Genomic DNA, 22,021 nt, shown 5'->3' with positions numbered 1-22,021 from the left:
TTTTGGTGGAAGTGGTTCTGATTTGAGAGTTTCAGATTCTGACACAACTGCATACCCTGTATGAAAGTTACCTGTGTCATCTGCAAACCTACTACCGTCTATAAACAGCTCTAAATCTGGATTTTGAAGTGGTGTTTCGGATACATTGGGTAAGCCTGCTGTTTCTTGTAAAATGAGCTCTGTACAATCATGTGTGTCTGTAGGGAAAAAATTTGCGTGTGGATCAGTGTCCTTATTCCCCCCTTCAGACTCGAGAGGTAGCAGTGTTGCTAAATTAAGAGTCTGAAGCCTTGCAAATGTGATAGTAGAGGGGAGCAGCAAAGAACACTGTAGCCGCAAATGTCTGGCCATGGAAATGTGTTTTGGTTGGACCTGGTTTAATATCCCATAAACATCATGTGTAGTTTGAACTGTGAGTGGATACTCTAGGACAATTTCTGATGCTTTGTCCAACAATAGTGAGACAGCAACAACTACACGTACACAGGTTGGCGCTGCTCTAGCTACGGGATCTAACCTTGCTGAAAGATATGCAATTGGTCTTTGTTTCCCTGCATGCTTCTGGGTAAGAACTCCTGTAGCATGGGAATCAACTTCTGCAGCCATAAGCTGAAATGGTTTGGTGTAGTCTGGTAGCCCTAACGCTGGAGCTGAAACAAGGGCATCTTTTAATTGTTGGAACGAAATCTGACCTTCTTTTGTCAACAAATAAGGTTCACTTTTTACACAGTCATACAGTGGTTGCATTAGTTGACTGGCATGTATAATCCATTGTCTACAATGAGACACTATTCCTAAAAATGCTCGTAGCTGTTTATGATTTCTAGGCTCATTCATCTGTCTTATTGCTTCAGTTCTTTGAGGTGTAAGATGCTTTTTACCTTGAGAAATGCAATGACCTAGAAAGACCACTTTGGTCTGACAAACTTGTAGCTTTTGTCTATTCACTTTACACCCTTCTTTTTCTAGAAAACATAGTAAACTCACAGTGGACCTTTCTGCAGTTTCTAGATCTGGGCAGCAAAGTAGTATGTCATCCACATACTGCAAAATTACTACCTGTGGTTCGGGTTCAAACCTTTGAAGAACTGTTTGTAGGGCATTTGAATAAAGAGTAGGGGAGTGTATCATTCCCTGTGGAAGGCGTGTCCACGCCAACTGTTTGCCCTTAAATGTAAATGCAAACAAATGCCAACTATCTTGGTGTAAAGGAACCGAGAAAAATGCATTTGAAAGATCTATTACAGTAAACACTTGAGAACTGGCTGGTATCTGTGATAGTAACGTATGAGGATTGGGTACAACTGGGGTGATTGGATCTAGAACTTTGTTTATTTCTCTTAGATCATGTACCATACGATATTTGGGCATAGAACCCTTATCAAGAGTTCTCTTCTTGACTGGATACAGAGGAGTGTTAGCAGGTGATTGTATCTCTACCAAAACTCCTTTCTCTCTATATCCCTCTATCTGTTTTGTAATTGCTAGTTCCTGCTGGGCACTCACAGGGTATTGTCTGAGCTGTGGGAGAACAGTTCCTGGTTGCACAGATAATTTTACAGGAGAAATATGCAATAATCCCACATCAGTGTCACCCTGTGCCCACAGTGTTTCTGGGATCATTGAGAGATCTAGATCTGTAGTGTACTCTTTTTCTTCAGTATAATCCTCAAAAGCCTGAATTCTGACATATTATTCTAATGTTTCTGCATCATCAGGGATAGTCAGCATAACTGTGCCATCTTCCCTAAAATTGATGTTAGCTTCTAATTTCTTTAGGACATCAGTTCCTAACAGACATGTTGGGGCACCTCTGGCATACAAAAATCTGGATGCAAAACATTTAGGTCCTAATGAGACCTCTAGGGGCACAGTATATGGCAGTGTTCGAATTACCCCATCATAACCCTCAGCAAAAGTTGTTTGTTCTGAAATATCTTCCGGATTCGGAAGAAAATCTTGATTCAAAATTGAGGAAGTTGCACCTGTATCTATCAAAAATGGAATCTCTCTCCCCCCCACATTCACCTGTATCATAGGTCTTCTAGCTGGTAGGGAAGTTTGTAACACATCGAGTCAATCTGAATCTGGTATGGGACCATCTATGATGGTAGATTTCTGCTGGTTGTCCGTTTGGGGAGGGTTATTTCTGGGAACAAATTTGCCTGACTTTATATCTGCCAACTTCTTCCTGCACTCTCTTTGGAAATGACCTGGCTTTTTACAGTAGTGGCAAGGAAAATTGTGTCTCACTCTTCCTCCTGTATTAGCTTGTGCTATTCTAACAGGCTTACGATTCTCTCTCATATCCATGGCTATTCCTAAACATCGTTGTTTCACAATATTTGGTTGTTCAATTGTTCTCCAATCTGGAGTAGAGGATTTAAATTTTTCTCTGATTTTCGGATCTAGCCCCTCTATTAATTGTTTTGTAAAAAGTCTCCTTACTGAAGCATCAGTCAAATCCAATCCTTCATCCCTAAAGCTATTTTCTAGTTCTTGACTATATTCTTCAATACTTTGCCCAAATTTCTGCATAATCACACCCGTAGATCCCCTTTCCCTCTGTTTTCCTCTCATGAAAATTATTAATGCCTCTGTGAACTGGGTACCTGATGCTTCTGTCTGTAAGGCACCCCCTTCTGCCACTGGTCTATTGGGCTGTAGGTGTGTCAATAATTCCTGAAAAAGTCCGGGGGACATTTTCATTCTACATAATTCTTCCCCGTCCGCCCAGACCCCAACATGAGTCTGCATGATTTGTTGTATATACTGCGCAAATCGGATAGGATATTGAGTGGGATCAGGCGCATTATGCAGGAGGGACATACCCTCAGCAGGGGACCAAGGAAAATACTGTCTGGTCTGATGATATCTGGTGTTCATTACCCCGTCAGCACCAGGTTCCCTAAAGGGTCTTGGTACTACCCTAACAGGGGCAAGTACAGCGCCATATCTAGGTGTACCACAGGCTAGGCAATCATTTCTCCAATCTCGATTTTGTTGTCCACAGTGTGAACATTCCCATCCTCCTACCCCACCAAGATTGGGATACAAGGCTGGAAATTGTTTTCCTCCTTCTACTCTTCCAGATGGTACGAATGATTGGGCTTTTGGATCTAGGTAAGGTGGTGGGATTATGTCACAACTTTTTCCCTTACTCATGATCCATTTGGAAGTGTCTGGATCGTACTTCCAATTCTCCTCTTTAGCTGTTTTTGAGACCTCTATCATACAATGTATGATTTCTTCCCACCCATTGTCTTTGATAATTCCACCTCGTTCTTTACTCAGTTTTTCCCATTTTGTACTGAACATAAGTGCTTCTGAAATTCCCAATTTTTCTCTTACCCTCCTAATCTGCCTTCTGACTATCTTTCCACATCTTTCCTGTATGATATCTGCTGCTTCCACTTGTCCTAAGACGGTTTTTGTCTGTTTATTTCCCATTTTTCTTTTTCAATATTAGCTATGACTACCCTAGGTGACGTTTGGACAACCACTTCCTCTGTTGGTGGCGTCTCGTTGCCTTCTCTCCTAAGGAGCTAAAATATTGAAGGGCTGATCTGCTCCATTCTTTCTAATGTGCAGAATAAACTTGATTCCTACAATGCACGCAAACAGGATCAGCAACACCAAACAGATCACAAAACTCTCAGTCTCAGATATCATACTTGTCCCAGGCTCATGAAACCGCGTCCTGGGCTCATTCTATCAAACCTTATCCAGAAATGAAGGAGGTTAAACACTTAATTGAGAATCAAGCATGGGCGGAGGTCTCCCAGAAGGACGCAACAACATGACCCAGTTAGGCTGACTTCCGTGTATAAGGCTTATACCCCAACTATTTCGGCTTATTTTTCTACGCACTTTTGCTCTTCTTTCACAACATACCACAACCTTCACACTGTTCACACACTGCCAGGGACAGGACTCATAAATCTATACAATATGGTAACCCGAGTTTTATAGGTATCTACTCACTACTAGACTAACCCAGCGTGACACGGCTCATAGAGATCTTTCGGATAATACAGGGCAGATAAAAGAGAACTAATAATGTCTCTTACCTGGCCAGGTTTTTCAGTTCATTTGCCGTCCATTATCCCAGATCTCCGTTGTCCGTATCCGCAGGTAAATCTCGAGCAAATACTCTCACCTCAGGTCCCTGTTCGGTGCGCCAAAGTAATGTTAAGTCCTTCTCAGTCCCTGGCTTACTAGAGGTAGGGATCCGAGTGAAATGACACGCAGCACAAAAGGTTGTGTGATCATATACAGGGGAAGCCCAGGAGCACGTCTGACCCACTGGGCTCTACCCCCTCCTTTTTATATAGAAAAGAGCTATACATTTACAGACATGCGCACAAGCGCTCATATTTCACATCCTTTTACAAAAAAACAGTCTATACTAGAGATAAGGTTCAGCTTCTAGTATGTAGGTAAAAGGTTACAATATCAAAAAGGAATGCGTCCATAAAAGGAAATGTCAACTTTGCTTATATAAGCCAGATGTCTCAGGAGAAAGACACAATGGATTCTTTCAGTCTGATCTCCACAGGATTACCATAATTATTATTTGCCAAATGCCGGAATAGTGAGAGAGAGAATGTTTAAGGCATTTTTATTACTTACTGAAAAGTCAAAAGTTTACATACACTAAGATTACTATGCCTTTAAACAATTTTGGACTGCCAATGCAATGATGTCATGTGTTTGGAAGCTTCTGATAGGGTTGTGGATGATTTTTAATGCACACCTGAAGCACACTGCTTCTTTGTGTAGCATCATGGGACAGTGTCTAGAAATCAGACAATATATCAGGAAGAGAACTGTGGGCTTGCACTAGTCTAGCTCATCCTTGGGTACAATTTCAAGATACCTCAAGGTGCCTCGTTCACTTTGCAGCTGACAAAACACTTCCCACCAGAATTGGAAACAAAAGACACTTTTCTTTGAAAGGTACACATTAAGAGGGAGTTCATCATGTGACAGTGGAAGATTGGCATCATTCTTGGTGATGTCCGGCACTTTGTTTCTGTACTCTGTTCTTCATTTTCGCATTCCCTAAATAGCAATCTTTGCTCAACCCCTTTACGACCTTAAACGTATCCATACATCCATGTCAGTTGGTACTTAACGAACTTGGTGGAATGGATACATCATGGTGATTGCACGGGATGTGCGCGTGCATGATCGCTGCCAGGAGTCAGCTGATTTTGACACCTGGTACTCAGTGGCAGGACAGTGCCATACCGATCTTGTAACTTTAACCCCCTTAATGCTGCAGTCGAAATGATCACAGCTTTTAGAGAACAGGCAAATGGAGGAAACCCCCTCTGTCCTTGGATCGGCATCATCGTGGGAGCCCAATGTTTCTATGGTGACGCGATGTCGCCATAACGACATCCGGGTCGTCAGAGCTAGTAAACTTGCTCAGTGCATGATCCAACAAGTTTGTCAGTGCGGATGCGGACAGTTTGTGAAGCATAGCCAAGCTTCTACAGTCTTATGCATCACAAGCGATCAGCCTGCAAAAAGTAAAATTTCCTTAGTGAGACAAAGTAGAAAAAAAAATTGTAATTATATTTTAAAAAAATTACAACATAAAATAGATGGATAGATATTGATATCTCTCTATATATCCCATAAATATTTATATTAAAATACACATTTGGTATTGCCGCCTTACAGCTCAAGTAATGGAAAAATAAAAAATGTATGGTTCTCAGAATAAAGCAATGCAAAAATAATTAACAAACAAGAAGAAAAGAAATGGAGCGCTCACCTGGTCTTTCTTGTTGAAATTCCTTTAATCCATCTTGGATGATATCAACATCTCAAAGTGCATGGTGCGGTGTGTAGGAGACAAAAGTGCGGAGGTGAACAAGCCTGACGGATGACGGCCGTTTCACGCTATTACTGTGCTTCTACGGGTACATGCAGTAATAGCGTGAAACGGCCATCAGGCTTGTTCACCTACTCACTCCCCTGTCTCCTGCGCATCGCACCATGCACTTTATTGAGATGTTGATATCATCTAAGATGGATTAAAGGAATTTCAACAGGAAAGAGTGCTCCATTTCTTGTTTTTGCAATATTCCATTACTCTGTGAAAGCAACACCCAGAAGAGGTCTTAATACTAAAAGTGTGAGGTATCATTTGAAGTGAAAGAAGCACAGTCATCAGCCGATATACACTGCTCAAAAAAAAAAAGGGGAACACTAAAATCCCACATCCTAGATATCACTGACTGAAATGTTTCAGTTGCAAATCTTTATTCATTACATAGTGGAATGTGTTGAGAACAATAAAACATAAAAATGATCAATGTAAATCAAAATGAATATCCCACGGAGGTCTGGATTTGTAATGATACTCAAAATCAAAGTGGAAAATCAAATTACAAGCTGATCCAACTTCAGTGGAAATGCCTCAAGACAAGGAAATGATCAGTGTGTGCCTGTATGACCACCCTACAACGCCTGGGCATGCTCCTGATGAGGCGGCAGATGGTCTCCTGAGGAATCTCCTCCCAGACCTGGACTAAAGCATCCGCCAACTCCTGGACAGTCTGTGGTGCAACGTGACGTTGGTGGATGGTGCGAGACATGGTCCCAGATGTGTTCAATTGGATTCAGGTCTGGGGAACAGGCGGCCAGTCCATAGCTTTAATGCTTTCATCTTGCAGGAACTGCTGACACACTCCAGCCACATGAGGTCTGGCATTGTCCTGCATTAGGAGGAACCCAGGGCCAACCGCACCAGCATATGGTCTTACAAGGGGTCTGAGGATCTCATCTCAGTACCTAATGGCAGTCAGGCTACCTCTGGCGAGCACCTGGAGGGCTGTGCGGTCCTCCAGAGAAATGCCACCCCACACCATTACTAACCCACTGCCAAACCAGTCATGCTGAAGCTTTCAGAATATGGCAATGCAAAACTTGTTTTTGCAAAAAAAAAAAAAGTCTTAGTGTATGACAGCAGCCAAACTTAGATAAAACAATATAAACCTGGTATCGCTGTAATCGCACCAACCCAAAGAATAAAGTCATCTAATCACTTATACCGCACGAGGAACAGCGTAAAAATCAAAACCAATTCTTTACCTCCTGTTGATTTGTTCATTCTGCCTCCCAAATATTACAATAAGGCTTGGCTCACATTTATCCTGTGCTCTACAGTGAGTGCTTACCTCAAGGTTTCCATGTAACTTTGCACTGTTAAGGCAAATCAGGGGCTCTCCATACGCGACATGACGTCCGCTAATTTATTCCAGCAAATTTTGGGTGAAAAGGTTAATCCATTGGTGTTAGAACTAAAGTATCGTGAATTTCTGTGAGAATTGCTTGCATAATTGGCAGTGCACTCTGATTCTTGTTCAGTTACATTTACCCATTGGGACTCTGTTATGGTGCAAGAATAAAGTGCCATATTCTTCTTTGAAATCAAAATCCTGTAATGGCCTTATATCTGCATAATTATATACCCTTATTACAGACACACAAAGTGGGAGGGACAAAACCCACAGAATGCAATACTCCTGTACAGTACTTGGTGGAAATGCCAGTCCATACCGCACTCTGTAGTCTGGAGTTCTGAGGAGTCCATGCATGAGAACGGCAGTGTTTCAGATTTATTACCCTTTTTATGCACGCTGCCTTTAACATCAATAGCCAATATAAGATATAATTTTCATTCAAGTGAATGAGCTGCATTTCCCAACACAGCCCAGGCCACTGAAAGTTTAGAAGGGGAAGAGGTGCTGAATCAGCACTGTTCAGATGTTAGACTAAAACCACCTGCTTAAAACCCAGGAATACGCTGGGAATATACAAACTACATGCAGACCTTCCTGCCTCTGCATCATTTTAGACTAAAGAGAATCTGTCAGCAGGTTTTTGCAATGTAATCTGAGTGCTGCATTATATAGGGGCAGTGACCCTGATGCCAAGGATGTCACTTGCTGGGCTGCTTGCTGTAGTATCACTAGATAAATAGGTGTCTTGCCATGTAGACCTCCTGTAATGTATATAGGCCCCACCACTTATTGTTAACTTTCTGTGAATATAGAGGCCCTGATTTGTCAAGACCAGCTATGTGTGCCAGTCTTCATGATGAGATTTGCTGGAGTCAAAAACATGACTCTAGTCCCTGGGTGGAGAAAGATTTGTGGCATAGAGAACTCAGTGAATTTGGCGAACACCGTTGGAGCTGGACAAAAATGGCATCAAATTGGCAAAAGTCACAACGTTTTCACGCTGGCTCGAGTTACACCAAAATCGAATGGTGCCTTAAAAGCTTTGATGAATCTGGCCCTTGGTGTACACCGCAAGCTGCCAATCGGAGTTATGGTCGGACTTGTACACAGCTCAGTATTCATAAAACCGCTAGATCTGCACAGAGAAAATTGACTTATCAAAAGGACAGCAAGTGACACATGGCTAGAATAGGGGTTTCTGTTCCTACATTGTTGATACCCTTTAATGACCAACGCTTTAAAATTACTACATAACTTGGGCTGGGTGGTATGGCAATGCAAAACAATTGTATTTTTTTATTTAATAAAGTAGCAAGAAAAAAACAAATACTAGCAAAAATAATCTCACGGTAATGTCAAATGTCATGTGTTTTATGTTATACATTGAAAGCAGCAAAATAAAACACGCCCAAAGAAACCTTGCAAAATTGCTGGATTTTTTTTTCTCCATTTATCCTGCCATAAAATGATTGTATGGCTCTGTTAATGTCATGGTGCAAAAACAAGAAAGCTGTCACCACTTGGTCTAAAATATTAGTAAACTAGAGGGGTTAAAGCAAATTGTCATGTGTATGGCCAGCTCTAGCTTAATATCCGGTTTAGCTTTGTTGTAGCATGCCTCCTGTATGATTGTTTTTGTTTGTATTTTAGAAATCCAATCTGCAGAGCATTTGTCAGAAAAATCTAGCCATTACTATGTCCATGTGGGGAATGTAGCTTCATGTGTTAAAGAGGTATGATAATACAGCGATAACCTCCATTCAGTAGCCCAGTTTAATCAACGCTTATTACTTGTAGTATTGACCCTTCTTTACCACATGTAATTTAAAAAAAAAATGTATGTTGTCATTGACTTTTATATTACTACTAGATGGTGGCCCGATTCTAACGCATTGGGTATACTAAAATATGTATGTATGTACGTCGTGCTGTGAGTGGGGGTTAAATTCAGCGCCAATATCGCTGATTGGTCGCGCCCGATCAGCAAAGCGTGGTTCCATATCCCACGCCAATTCGCGGGCGGACTGCGCCTGTCGCTGATTGGGTGCAGGATGTCGGGGGTTTGGGGTGCAGGATGTCGGGGGTTCGGGCAGCCTGTAGTGCAGTTTGCGGCGCCGCCTTCCTCCAGCCTGCAGGGGTCGCTGTGCTCTGTAGGCGCCGCCCGTCCTTTCCTCACCGTCAGTCCCGGAAGCCTGTGATCCTGGCCTGGCTGTGCTGTGTGCGGCCGCCCCTTTCATTCTGCGAGCGGCCTCCCGCCACCTCCCTATCGCGGGGCCTGAGCCCCAGCTGCCATGCCGGACCCGCAGGCCGGGAGCAGAGCCTGTGTGTACACCAACATGAACCCGAACTGGGGGTAACCAGGGGCGCAGGGGTCTGGGATGGGGTGACACATTGCCTGACTGGAGGGGAGTATGGAGGGGGCACTGACTGGAGGAGAGTAGGGAGGGGCCAATTCGCGGACGGACTGTGCCAGTCGCTAATTGGTCACAGCCGGCCGGGCAAATAGACAGACGCGTAGACCCTTAGACGATTAGATAGATAGATACATGCACCTATAGGCTGTGCAGCTACACAGACATATACAGAATATAGCTCTATCTGGCCGCGTAGTATACAGCACAGCCCACATCTCTCCCCCTCAGAGAATGGCCCCACAGTCCAGTAAAAATAAACACATTCCTCACCTCTCCTCGTGTCCGCGCTGCTCCCTGCTCCTGTCTTGGCGGCTGCCACTGCACTGCCTGGGACACAGTGAGTGCGTGATGACGTCATCACTCACCCGCAGTGTCAGAGGTAGAGCGGGGAATGATGGGAGAGGGAGCATCAGGTGACGCTCTTTCCATCATTGATTTGAACTGTACCGGCAGACGCCAGTATAGTTCAATGCTGCAGGGGAGTCGGGTCCCCGGCTTCCTCTCCCCGACTCTCCGCACACGCAGGACTCCGGGTGCCCGCACACAATAGGTCGTCACAGGCTGGCATCCTCGCAGCCCCCTCTGCCCCCCACTCTTTGCCCTCTCCCGGTCTCCGGCTTCCTCCCTCGCTCACCCGGGCCGTACATGCACTGTCCAGACGCCTCCACGTTCCCTCCTGGTCGGTACACTCTCCCTCTCCTGTACACTGGCAGTGATGGTGGAGACCACACCCCTTCCCGGAAACCCCGCGTCTGATTGGTCGCGGCCGGCCGCGGGATTTCTGTTACAGACAGACGGAAGTGGACCTTAGACAATTATATATATAAATGCCGGCTCTATTAATTTGCCTTCACTTTGTAATGGGCATAGCGGGCTTGAAGATGGGATAACTAACTGCACTGTATTCCAGTATCGGGGCAGTCTGATAAACACTACGTTATTTGCAATCATTAAAATCTTCATCTTCAACTTGGGATCTGGCCAGAGTGTAGAATCGGTGGGACTTGCATCTAAAAATGTGTATAGGCCTCTGTTTCCATGCTGGAAGCTTCTAAGCAGCAGCTAACTATTTTTCTACTTGCTAAAAAAGGCTGCTGGGCAACCTCTGCTAATATAACACTAAGGCTATGTGCCCATGTTGCAGAAATGCTGCGGAAATGTCCGCAGCATTTCCGCAACTCCCTGCCACGGGTAAAACGCATGCGGAATTCGCATGCGTTTTCCCGCAAAACACAAGCGTTTTTAGCTTGCAGAATGCTTGCGCTTTTACAAGCGATTTGAAGCATCTCTTGGAAAAGTGATTGACTGGTTGGTCACAAGTGTGACCAACTTTTTACTATTGATGCTGCCTATATGCAGCATCAATAGTAAAAAAAAATAGAATGTTAAAAATGATTTAAAAAATTACAAAATATGGTTATTCTCACCTTCCGACGGCCCCGATCTCCTTTTTTTTTTTTTTTACAGTAATATTGTTACCCAGGGCCTGGGGGAGAGTCTCCGCTCCTCAAAACCCTTTGTACCATCCGCAAATAAAGCGCTCACTTTGCACATGGTGGGCATAGCCACATGCGTAAAATGAGCGTTTCAATGCAATCCAATGGTGGCAGAATCGCCGTGATTCCGCAGCAATAATGAACATGCTGTGGATTTTACCGCTATGCGATTCCGTAGTGGTAATATCCGCAGCATGGGCACAGCAACTGCTGAATCCCATAGAATTGCATGGGAGTGCGTTTTTAAGCGTTTCCGCTGCGTCAAAAACCGTGGCGGAAATGCATAAAAAACGCACGGTGGGCACACAGCCTAAATCTAATTAATTATAAGTATTTCTATTGACTGTATTACTTTGCAGTTTCAGCTGATTGAAGTCTTCCAAAAATACCATGTGCTGAACGTTTTCCTTGAAGAATCATCTTTGACTTGCAGGTAAGGTTTTGATATAGTGGCCCACATTTATCAAGCAGTTTACACTCTTTTTCGGGGGGGTTAAACAAAGCCCCAAAAGTCAAAATTTGCACAAAGTCACAGATTGTGCAAAATTTCTTTGTCCTAACCAAAAGTTGAAAAGGTGGCTACAGTGTACCAAGAATTGTGCTTTTAGGCTACGTTCACATTTGCGGTGTGCGCCGCAGCGTCGCCGCATGCGTCATGCGCCCCTATATTTAACATGGGGGCGCATGGACATGCGTCGCACTTGCGTTTTGCGCCGCATGCGTCCCTGCGGCGCCCGCGTCTGGGCGCAGAGGACGCAGCAAGTTGCATTTTTGCTGCGTCAAAAATCAATGAAAAAATGGACGCATGCGGCGCAAAACGCAGCGTTGTGCATGCGTTTTGCTGCGTTTTTGTTTGCGTTGTGCGTTGCGGCGCCGACGCTGCGGCACACAACGCAAATGTGAACGTAGCCTTAGACAGATTTATTAAGCTGCATGCCAGAAACCTCTCAAATTTAGGTGTATTTCCTGATCATAGGTGTGATTTCATTTTCTAACTTTTGGACAGTCAAAAACTATGACATATTTGGGGTGCTACCAATGCATCCTGCATTTATCTTGAATGCAGCTCGTTGTGCTCTGCTGTCAGCAGAGAGGTGGTCGGAATTCTTATTCATTTGTATGAGAATTTTGGCCACCTCTGCACTCGCAGCATTGGGTGTGACCTGCATGTACTATACATTTGACATCCTGTGAATATGCCATAAATGTAAGACTTGTGAGCACCAGCCAAATTTATTACAAGGAGAAACTAGGAGAAGAACTGAACAATAGGATCTTAACCAGGTGAATATAAGGCTGTTCAAAACAAGGTTATGCTAACCCGATTTGGTTGTATATACGCAACATTCCAAAGGCATGTCAATCCAGCTGCTGCAGGTCCAACGGGTCATCAGACCGAGAAAGCGCAGTTTTAAGTGCTACAGAATTCATCTTCAGGACAAAAAAAAGTTTTTGGTTTTTTTGCCCTCGTGAAAAAGTCTGTAGCACTCAAACACACTGAATTAAAAAAGAACCGCTAATACCTCCTATTTGAACTTGGATCTATTATAAGGTATACGAGCAGTGCAGATTATCCACAAATCCTCTTTATCTAAATTTATTACAAGGCACACTTGCCATTTAAAGGGAATCTGCCACCCCAAAAATCGCCTATAAGCTAAAGGTACCTTCACACTAAGCGACTTTGCAGCGAGAACGACGACGATCCGTGACGTTGCAGCGTCCTGAATAGCAATCTCGTTGTGTTTGACACGCAGCAGCGATCAGGATCCCGCTGTGATATCGCTGGTCGGAGCTAGAAGTCCAGAACTTTATTTAGTCGCTGATCACCCGCTGTCATAGCTGGATCGGCGTGTGTGACACCGATCCAGCGATGTGTTCACTTGTAACCAGGGCACTGACACATTCAGTGCAGGAAGCTCTCGGCAGCAGCGCGTAACCCTGTGGACGCTGGGGGACGTGACAGACATCAGAAGGGGAGTATGTAGTTGTTGTTTTTTTAATTTTACAATGGTAACCAGGGTAAATATCGGGTTACTAAGCGCGGCCCTGCACTTAGTAACCCGATGTTTACACTGGTTACCCGGGTGCTGCAGGGGGACTTCGGCATCGTTGAAGACAGTTTCAACGATGCCGAAGTCGTTCCCCTGATCGTTGGTCGCTGGAGAGAGCGGTCTGTGTGACAGCTCCCCAGCGACCTAAACAGCGACGCTGCAGCGATCGGCTCGTTGTCTATATCGCTGCAGCGTGTGACGGTACCTTAAGGCAACCGGCATCAGGGGCTTATCTACAGCATTCTGTAATGCTGTAGATAAGCCCCAGATGTCACCTGAAAGATAAGAAAAACAAGTTAGATTATATTCACCCAGGGGCGGTCCCGGTTCGGTCCGGTCCCATGGACTTCGCGGTCCGGTCCGATGGGCTTCGCGGTTCCGGTTCTAGCGCCTCCCATCTTCATACGATGACGTCCTCTTCTTTGCTTCCTGCTGCGGCTCCTACGCAGGTGTACTTTATCTGCCGTGTTGAGGGCAGCGTAAAGTACTGCAGTGCGCAGGCGCTGGGCCTCTCTGATCTTTCCCGGTGCCTGCGCACTGCAGTACTTTGCTCTGAATATAAGCCCCTGATGCCGGTGGCCTTAGCTTTTAGGCGAATTTTGGGGTGACAGATTCCCTTTAAATCAATTTACTCCCAGTGATCTAATTTTATTAAAAATATATAGTGTGTGCTTCTCACTAAATTAGAATATCATCAAAAAGTTCATTTATTTCAGTTCTTCAGTACAAAAAGTGAAACTCATATTCTATAGAGTCATTACAAACAGTGATTTATTTCAAGTGTTTATTTCTGTTAATGTTGATGATTATGGCATACAGCCAATAAAAACCCAAAAGTCATTATCTCAGCAAATTAGAATAATTAACAAAAACCACCTGCAAAGGCTTCATAAGCATTTAAAAAGGTCCCTTAGGGTACCGTCACACAGTGCCATTTTCATCGCTTCGACGGCATGATTCGTGACGTTGCAGCGTCGTATAAGTATCGCTCCAGCGTCGTATACTGTGGTCACACGTTGCAATACACGGCGCTGGAGCGATAATTTCATGACGTATTTGCGATGTAAAAGCCGTTGGTTACTGTGCGCACATCGTATACAACCTGTGTCACACAATGCAATCATGCCGCCACAGCTGGACACTAGACGACGAAAGAAAGTTTCAAACGATCTGCTACGACGTACGATTCTCAGCGGGGATCCGGATCGCAGTAGCGTGTCAGACACAGCGATATCGTAAATGCATCGCTGGAACGTCACGAATCGTGCCGTCGTAGCGATCAAAATTGCACTGTGTGACGGTACCCTTAGTCTGTTTCAGTAAGCTCCACAATCATGGGGAAGACTGCTGACTTGACAGATGTCGAAAAGGCAGACATTGACACACTCCACAAGGGCGGTAAGCCACAAAAGGTCATTGCTAAAGAAGCTGGCTGTTCAGAGTGTTGTATCCAAGCATATTAATGGAAAGCTGAGTGGAAGAAAAAAGTGTGGTAGAAAAAGGTGCACAAGCAACCGGGATAACCACAGCCTTGAAAGGATTATTAAGAAAAGGCCATTAAAAAATTTGGGGGGACGATTCATAAGGAGTGGACTTGCTGCTGGAGTCATTGGTTCAAAAGCCACCACACACTGATGCATCCAGGACATGGGCTACAAGTTTCACATTCCTTGTGTCAAGCCACTCATGACCAATAGACAACCCCAGAAGCGTCTTACCTGGGCCAACGTGAAAAAGAACTGGTCTGCTGCTCAGTGATACAAGGTGTTCTTTTCAGATGAAAGTAAATTTTGCATTTTCTTTGTGTGGAGAGGCACACAATCTAAGCTGATTGAGGTCTAGTGTGAAGTCTCCACAATCAGTGATGGTTTGGGGAACCATGTAATCTGCTGTAGGTCCACTGTGTTTTATCAAGAGTCTACCAGGAAATTTTAGAGCGCTTCATGCTGTAAGCCATAATCACCAATATTAACAGAAATAAACACTTGAAATAGATCACGGTTTGTAATGGCTCTATAGAACTTTCACTTTTTTTTATTGAAGATCTCAAATTAAGTTTTTGATGATATTCTAATTTAGTGACAAGCACCTGTATAGCTGACTTAGAAAATGGTTTTACACAATGTGAAAGAAACTAGGCGTTGGTCACACACTGCTTTTTACTGTTTAAGTGGATCCTGAAGAGGGAAGGTGTTATGCTTAGCTTATATCACATTTGCGCAGAAGAATTGATCTTACATCTTTAGATCATGTTATGAAGGAGATAAGAAAGATTAGTTTGTGTGCAGTCTCCCTATGCACTGCAAAAGAGGGATTTTTGGTACTCACCGTAAAATCTTTCTTGGAGCCTTCATTGGGGGACACAGGTAACCATGGGTGTATGCTGCTGTCGCAAGAAGGCTGACACTATGCAAAAAAAAGGAAACTAGCTCCTCCTCCGTAGTATACACCCACCGACAGACACAAAGTACCTCAGTTAGTGTTAAAGCAGTAGGAGAAGCAACCAAAAGCTCAACATATGTACCAATCCAACAAAGAAGGCACATAGACCAAATAATGGTACAAACAGTTACGGAGGGTGCTGTCCCCCAATGAAGGCTCCAAGAAAGAGATTTTACGGTGAGTACCAAAAATCCCTTTTTCTTTATCGCTTCATTGGGGGACACAGGTAACCATGGGATGTCCCAAAGCTGTCCCTAGGGTGGGAAATAGGAAGATCCAAGGAATAAATGAGCTCAGGTTGGTCGGTGGAAAACCGCCGCCTGCAGCACCTTCCTTCCCAGGCCTGCATCAGACGAGGCATGGGTATGAACCCCAGCTAAGGCTTATGATAGAACTAGCCGTGTCTAAACCCTCAGAATCAATATGGAAATAGCTATGGAGGATATCCACTAAATTAAAACATAACCTTTAATAAATATAGATAAAATACTCGGGTCCTAACAAACGTATACATAGACAATGAAAACAACGTGCTCAGGTGAACCAGACGCTCAAGATAAAAAAAATTGGAACAGTCTTACCAATTTAAACGGACAAATGGAGGAAGTCTCTCAATTTCTGTAAAGAAGGTGGCTCCAAGATAAACAGAAACGGGCCAAGGGTAGGGAATGATATATTACCCCTGTCTTCCCTGTAAACCCTTGAAGAGCTCCTATCCTCACAAGGACAGGCCCCAAGTGAGCCCTACTATGGACACCCACCAACCAAAATATAACCTAAATGTATCTCTTCTCCCTACGCGTTTCAACTCCAATAAAGGAGAATCATCAGGGGAGTTTTATACAGGAAATACCAATGGGTCTCCTTAAAAGTCCAGAAAAGACAGTCCATTAGAATCCATACTGGTCCGTATGCATCTGTGTAGTCTGGGTCCCGCAGTGGCTGGGAATCCCAGCAAGAGTCAGCAAAGTAATAGCTGTGTCCGCAGCTTAGAATGAATCCCCACATACGTATACATAAGAATTTTGGTAATCTGCCAAGATGAGGCTATTGAGCATATCTTGCATCTTCCAGGTCTGGTCTGTACCGAACTGACTGAGACTGGGAATCCATATCCGACCCGAAAGCCGCCTCCGTGGAGGGGCATGGGATGAGGAGTGCCTCCAGGGGAGGGTAGAGGGGCCTGCAGGTTCCTTTACTTTATACCCGATTTGTCCCTGTGAAGGTCGCGGTCAGGTGCGTGCGAATCACCATGAGAGGAGTTCAGAGCACTGGTGGCAGAAGATGAATGTAGATGTCGTTCCAGGACCTGGACCGGGGAATGCGGGACTTAAGTCAGAACTGAGACCGACTGTGACATGGCAACAGCCCACTCCGGAGGGAGGGGAGTGCTCTCGTCCCGGGCGTTGGAGGGTTTCTCTGAATGCCACTTCTGTTTTACAGATGGCACGGGCATCCCGGATTACAGGGACAGGAATGGGCCTCCCTGAGATTGGGCATAAGTGATAGGCTAAGGTTAGAGAGAGCTAAGCCCTTATGAAGAGAGAAATTAACCCCTTCATGGCCCAGCCTATTTTGACCTTAATGACCTGGCCGTTTTTTGCAATTCTGACCAGTGTCCCTTTATGAGGTGATAACTCGGGAACGCTTCAACGGATCCTAGCGGTTCTGAGACTGTTTTTTCGTGACATATTGGGCTTCATGTTAGTGGTAAATTTAGGTCGATAATTTTTGCGTTTATTTGTGAAAAAATGGAAATTTGGCGAAAATTTTGCAATTTTCAAATTTTGAATTTTTATTCTGTTAAACGAGAGAGTTATGTGACACAAAATAGTTAATAAATAACATTACCCACATGTCTACTTTACATCAGCACAATTTTAAAAACAAATTTTTTTTTGCTAGGAAGTTAAGGGTTAAAATTTGACCAGCGATTTCTCATTTTTACAACGAAATTTACAAAACCATTTTTTTTTAGAGACCACCTCACATTTGAAGTCAGTTTGAGGGGTCTATATGGCTGAAAATACCCAAAAGTGACACCATTCTAAAAACTGCACCCCTCAAGGTGCTCAAAACCACATTAAAAAAGTTTATTAACCCTTCAGGTGCTTCGCAGAAGCAACATGGAAGGAAAAAATGAACATTTAACTTTAGTCACAAAAATGATCTTTTAGCAACAATGTTTTTATTTTCCCAAGGGTAAAAAGAAAAACTGGACCCCAAAAGTTATTGTCCAATTTGTCCTGAGTACGCCGATACCCCATATGGGGGGGAACCACTGTTTGGGCGCACGACAGGGCTCGGAAGGGAAGGAGCGCCATTTGACTTTTTCAATGGAAAATTGGCTCCAATCTTTAGCGGAAACCATGTCACATTGTCGCAACATTGGAGCTCCCCCACAAGTGACCCCATTTTTGAAACTAGACCCCCCAAGGAGCTTATCTAGATGCATAGTGAGCACTTTGAACCCCCAGGTGCTTCACAAATTGATCCGAAAAAATGAAAAAGTACTTTTTTTTTTTTTCACAAAAAATTTCTTTTAGCCTCAATTTGTTCATTTCCACATGGGCAACAGGATAAAATGGATCCTAAAATTTATTGGGCAATTTCTCCTGAGTACAAGGATACCTCACATGTGGGGGTAAACCACTGTTTGGGCACACGGCAAGGCACGGAAGGGAAGGAGCGCCATTTGACTTTTTGAATGAAAAATTATCTCCAATTGTTAGCGGACACCATGTCTCGTAGGAGAGCCCCTGTGTGCCTAAACATTGGAGCTCCCCAACATGTGACCCCATTTTGGAAACTAGACCTCCCATGGAACTAATCTAGATGTGCAGTGACCACTTTAAACCCCCAAGTGCTTCACAGTAGTTTATAACGCAGAGCCGTGAAAATAAAAAATCATTTTTCTTTCCTCAAAAATTATTATTTAGCCCTCAATTTTTTATTTTCACAAGAGTAACAGGAGAAATTGGACCCCAAAAGTTGTTATCCAGTTTGTCCTGAGTACGCTGATACCCCATATGTGGGGGGGAACCACTGTTTGGGCACACGTCAGGGCTCGGAAGGGAAGTAGTGACGTTTTGAAATGCAGACTTTGATGGAATGGTCTGCGGGCGTCACGTTGCGTTTGCAGAGCCCCTGATGTGCCTAAACAGTAGAAACCCCCCACAAGTGACCACATTTTGGAAACCAGACCCCCAAGGAACTTATCTAGATGTGTGGTGAGCACTTTGAACCCCCAAGTACTTCACAGAAGTTTATGACGCAGAGCCGTGAAAATAAAAAATCATTTTTCTTTCCTCAAAAATTGTTTTAGCAAGCAATTTTTTATTTTCGCAAGGGTAACAGGAGAAATTGGACCCCAATAGTTGTTGCCCAGTTTGTCCTGAGTATGCTGGTACCCCATATGTGGGGCTAAACCACTGTTTGGGGCGCACGTCAGGGCTCAGAAGGGAGGGAGCACCATTTGACTTTTTGAACGCAAGATTGCTGGAATCAATGGTGGCGCAGTGTTGCTTTTGGAGATCCCTGATGTGCCTAAACAGTGGAAACCCCTCAATTCTAACTCCAACACTAACCCCAACACACCCCTAACCCTAATCCCAACTCTAGCCATGACCCTAATCACAACCCTAACCCCAACACAACCCTAACCCTGACACACCCCTAATCGCAACCCTAATCCTAACCCCAACACACCCCTAACCCTAACCACAAGCCTAATCTTAACCCTATTTCCAACCCTAACTCTAATTCCAACCCTAACCCTAAGGCTATGTGCCCACGTTGCGGATTCGTGTGAGATTTTTCCGCACCATTTTTGAAAAATCCGCAGGTAAAATGCACTACGTGTTACCTACGGATTTACGGTGGATTTCCAGTGTTTTTTGTGCGGATTTCACCTGCGGATTCCTATTGAGGAACAGGTGTAAAACGCTGCGGAAATCGCACAAAGAATTGACATGATGCGGAAAATACAATGCAGCGTTTCCGCACTGTATTTTCCGCACCATAGGCACAGCGGATTTGGTTTTCGATAGGTTTACATGGTACTGTAAACCTGATGGAAAACTGCTACGAATCCGCAGCGGCCGATCCGCAGCCAAATCCGCACCGTGTGCACATAGCCTGATTCTAACCCTAGTTCTAACCATAACCCTAGTGGAAAAAGAAAAGTAAATATATTTTCTTTATTTTATTATTGTCCCTACCTATGGGGGTGATAAGGGGGGGGGGTTCATTTACTATTTTTTTTTCATTTTGATCACTGTGATGAATCGGCGGGCGCACTGCGCATGCGCCTGCCATTTTGGAAGATGGCGGCGCCCATGGAGCAGACGGACGGATACCGGGAGGCTCAGTAAGTATGGGGGGTGGGATCGAAACACGGGGGAGGGGAGAGGAGTACGGGGGAGGGGAGCGGAGCACAGGACAGAGGACTGGGGAGGAGATCCGTGGCGGGGGCATATCGGGGTTTCCAGCCATGGCCGATGATATTGCAGCATCGGCCATGGCTGGATTGTAATATTTCACCAATTTTCATAGGTGAAGTATTAGAAATCGCTCTTATTGGCTGTTTCACTTTCTACAGCCAATCAGAGCGATCGTAGCCACAGGGGGGGGTGAAGCCACCCCCCTGGGCTGAAGTGCCACTCCCCTTGTCCCTGCAGATCGGGCGAAATTGGAGTTAACCCTTTCACCTGATCTGCAGGTACGCGATCCCTCCTTGACGCATACGCTGCGTCACAGGTCGGATTGGCACCGACTTTCATGAGGCAGCGTATGCGTCATAGGTCGGGAAGGGGTTAATCAGCCTGGTCTGGTCCTACCTGTTAATAGAGACGGCTTTGTCCTGCTCAGGCTGCAGTGTCCTCCAGATCCAGTGTGGACGCCTGTTGTGCCTTTTGGAAGATGATGGTGACTGCACAAATCTTCATACGGTATTGAATCTTCCCACACCCTGCAGACAGAGACACACTGTTTCCCCTGCGGGGGGCGTCTCGGGAGAGAGGGATAGAGAAAAAGACCCACTGTCTCATAGGCCAGGAGACAGGGCCTCAGCGTACGGCGTGCCCTAGTTAGCAGTAAGGGGGCGTGGCTAAGCGGAGGGCAACCGCTTATTGGCCTGGGTCCCAGTAATTGGGCGTGGCTACACAGAGTCCGGGAGGAGGCCCCAAAGCCAGGGGCTAAATTAACAGAGGACATGTAATTATGCGAAGCCTCGGCGCCCGCAATGACAGGACCGGGAAATGGCATTAACCAAGGTCCAGGTCTGGTATTAAAGTTGGCCACATCTGACGGTATCAGGTAGTAGGGGCCCAAAATCGGGGGCTAAGTTAACGGAGGACATGGAATTATGCGAAGTCTCGGCAACGCAGTGACAGGGCCAGAAACGGCATTAACGAAGATCCTAGTCAGGAGTCCTTCCTATTGGCTGTGCCGCCAGAGGACTGCACCGGTCAAGGAGAGGAGGCCCCTTGATAGGGAGAAAAGCGCACGATAATTACGCGCGCTTAATGCGGGGGGCGTTAACGAAGAAAAGATGGTCGATGTCGTTCAGTGACGTCATGTTCTGTGCAGCGTTCTCGCGGGTAAGTGGAGGAAAAAGCGCCGAGAAAGCGCGCCCGAGGTGGGGGGCGTGGCCAGCTGGGGTGGCAAAAGTGAAAGTAAGATGTTGGGAAGGAAGACAACCGGAGGCGCGCAGGGACACCCGGTAATGTTAGAATACTGCTGCGGGGAGCAGGAGGAGTCTATAAGGGAACAAACCTCCCGGGCGCTGCAGAGTTAAGGGACGATGATACATTACTTTCCTTGAAATCTGGCTCCACCTGATAAGAGGATCGTCCAGGGGCCCATGATAGAGAGGGTCGCTGGATCAGGAATCCTTCATCCAGAAGACGGCATCAACCCCCTATAGCGCAGGGTGAAGGTCACCGCCGGTGACCACCAAGAGTCTTCCTCCTCTCAGCCCTCTCTGATGAGAGGGGTGAGGGGGACATTTTTGGCTAGGACCGGCACCAGTTAGGCCCTGGAGCACCTGTGAGGGTGACGGGATAATATCCTGCCAGCGGTCTGAGAGTTGCGATGTGGGCGACACCACACTGCTCGCTCAGCCGCCTCTCCTGGGAAGACAGAATGAGAATAACACCCTGCTTCCCTGAAATGCTGTATCTGAAAGACAAAAAGAGAATGTTACTAAAAACAATAAAACCTGTAAGGGAACAAAGGTTAGCAGCGGATCTGACGATTCAGGTCCACCTCCTACAGACACTGAGCACAAACTGTGGTACTTTGTGTCTGTCGGTGGGTGTATACTACGGAGGAGTAGCTAGTTCCCTTTTTTTGCA

At 45.2% G+C, this 22,021-nt stretch overlaps 1 protein-coding gene across 3 annotated transcripts in view; it reads left to right on the top strand.

The window, feature by feature from the left end:
* RBM44 (RNA binding motif protein 44) overlaps nt 1-22,021 on the top strand; it is a 124,692-nt gene that overhangs the window by 83,102 nt on the left and 19,569 nt on the right. For all 3 annotated transcript variants that reach the window (XM_077272301.1, XM_077272303.1, XM_077272302.1), the window contains 2 exons: nt 8,910-8,992; nt 11,529-11,602. In XM_077272301.1, the coding sequence (XP_077128416.1) occupies nt 8,910-8,992; nt 11,529-11,602 (157 nt within the window). The remainder of the gene's footprint in view (nt 1-8,909; nt 8,993-11,528; nt 11,603-22,021) is intronic.

The sequence above is a fragment of the Ranitomeya variabilis genome, chromosome 7 (assembly GCF_051348905.1).
Source record: "Ranitomeya variabilis isolate aRanVar5 chromosome 7, aRanVar5.hap1, whole genome shotgun sequence".
Taxonomy (NCBI): Eukaryota; Metazoa; Chordata; class Amphibia; order Anura; family Dendrobatidae; genus Ranitomeya; species Ranitomeya variabilis.
This window is presented reverse-complemented; position numbering and strand designations above follow the sequence as displayed.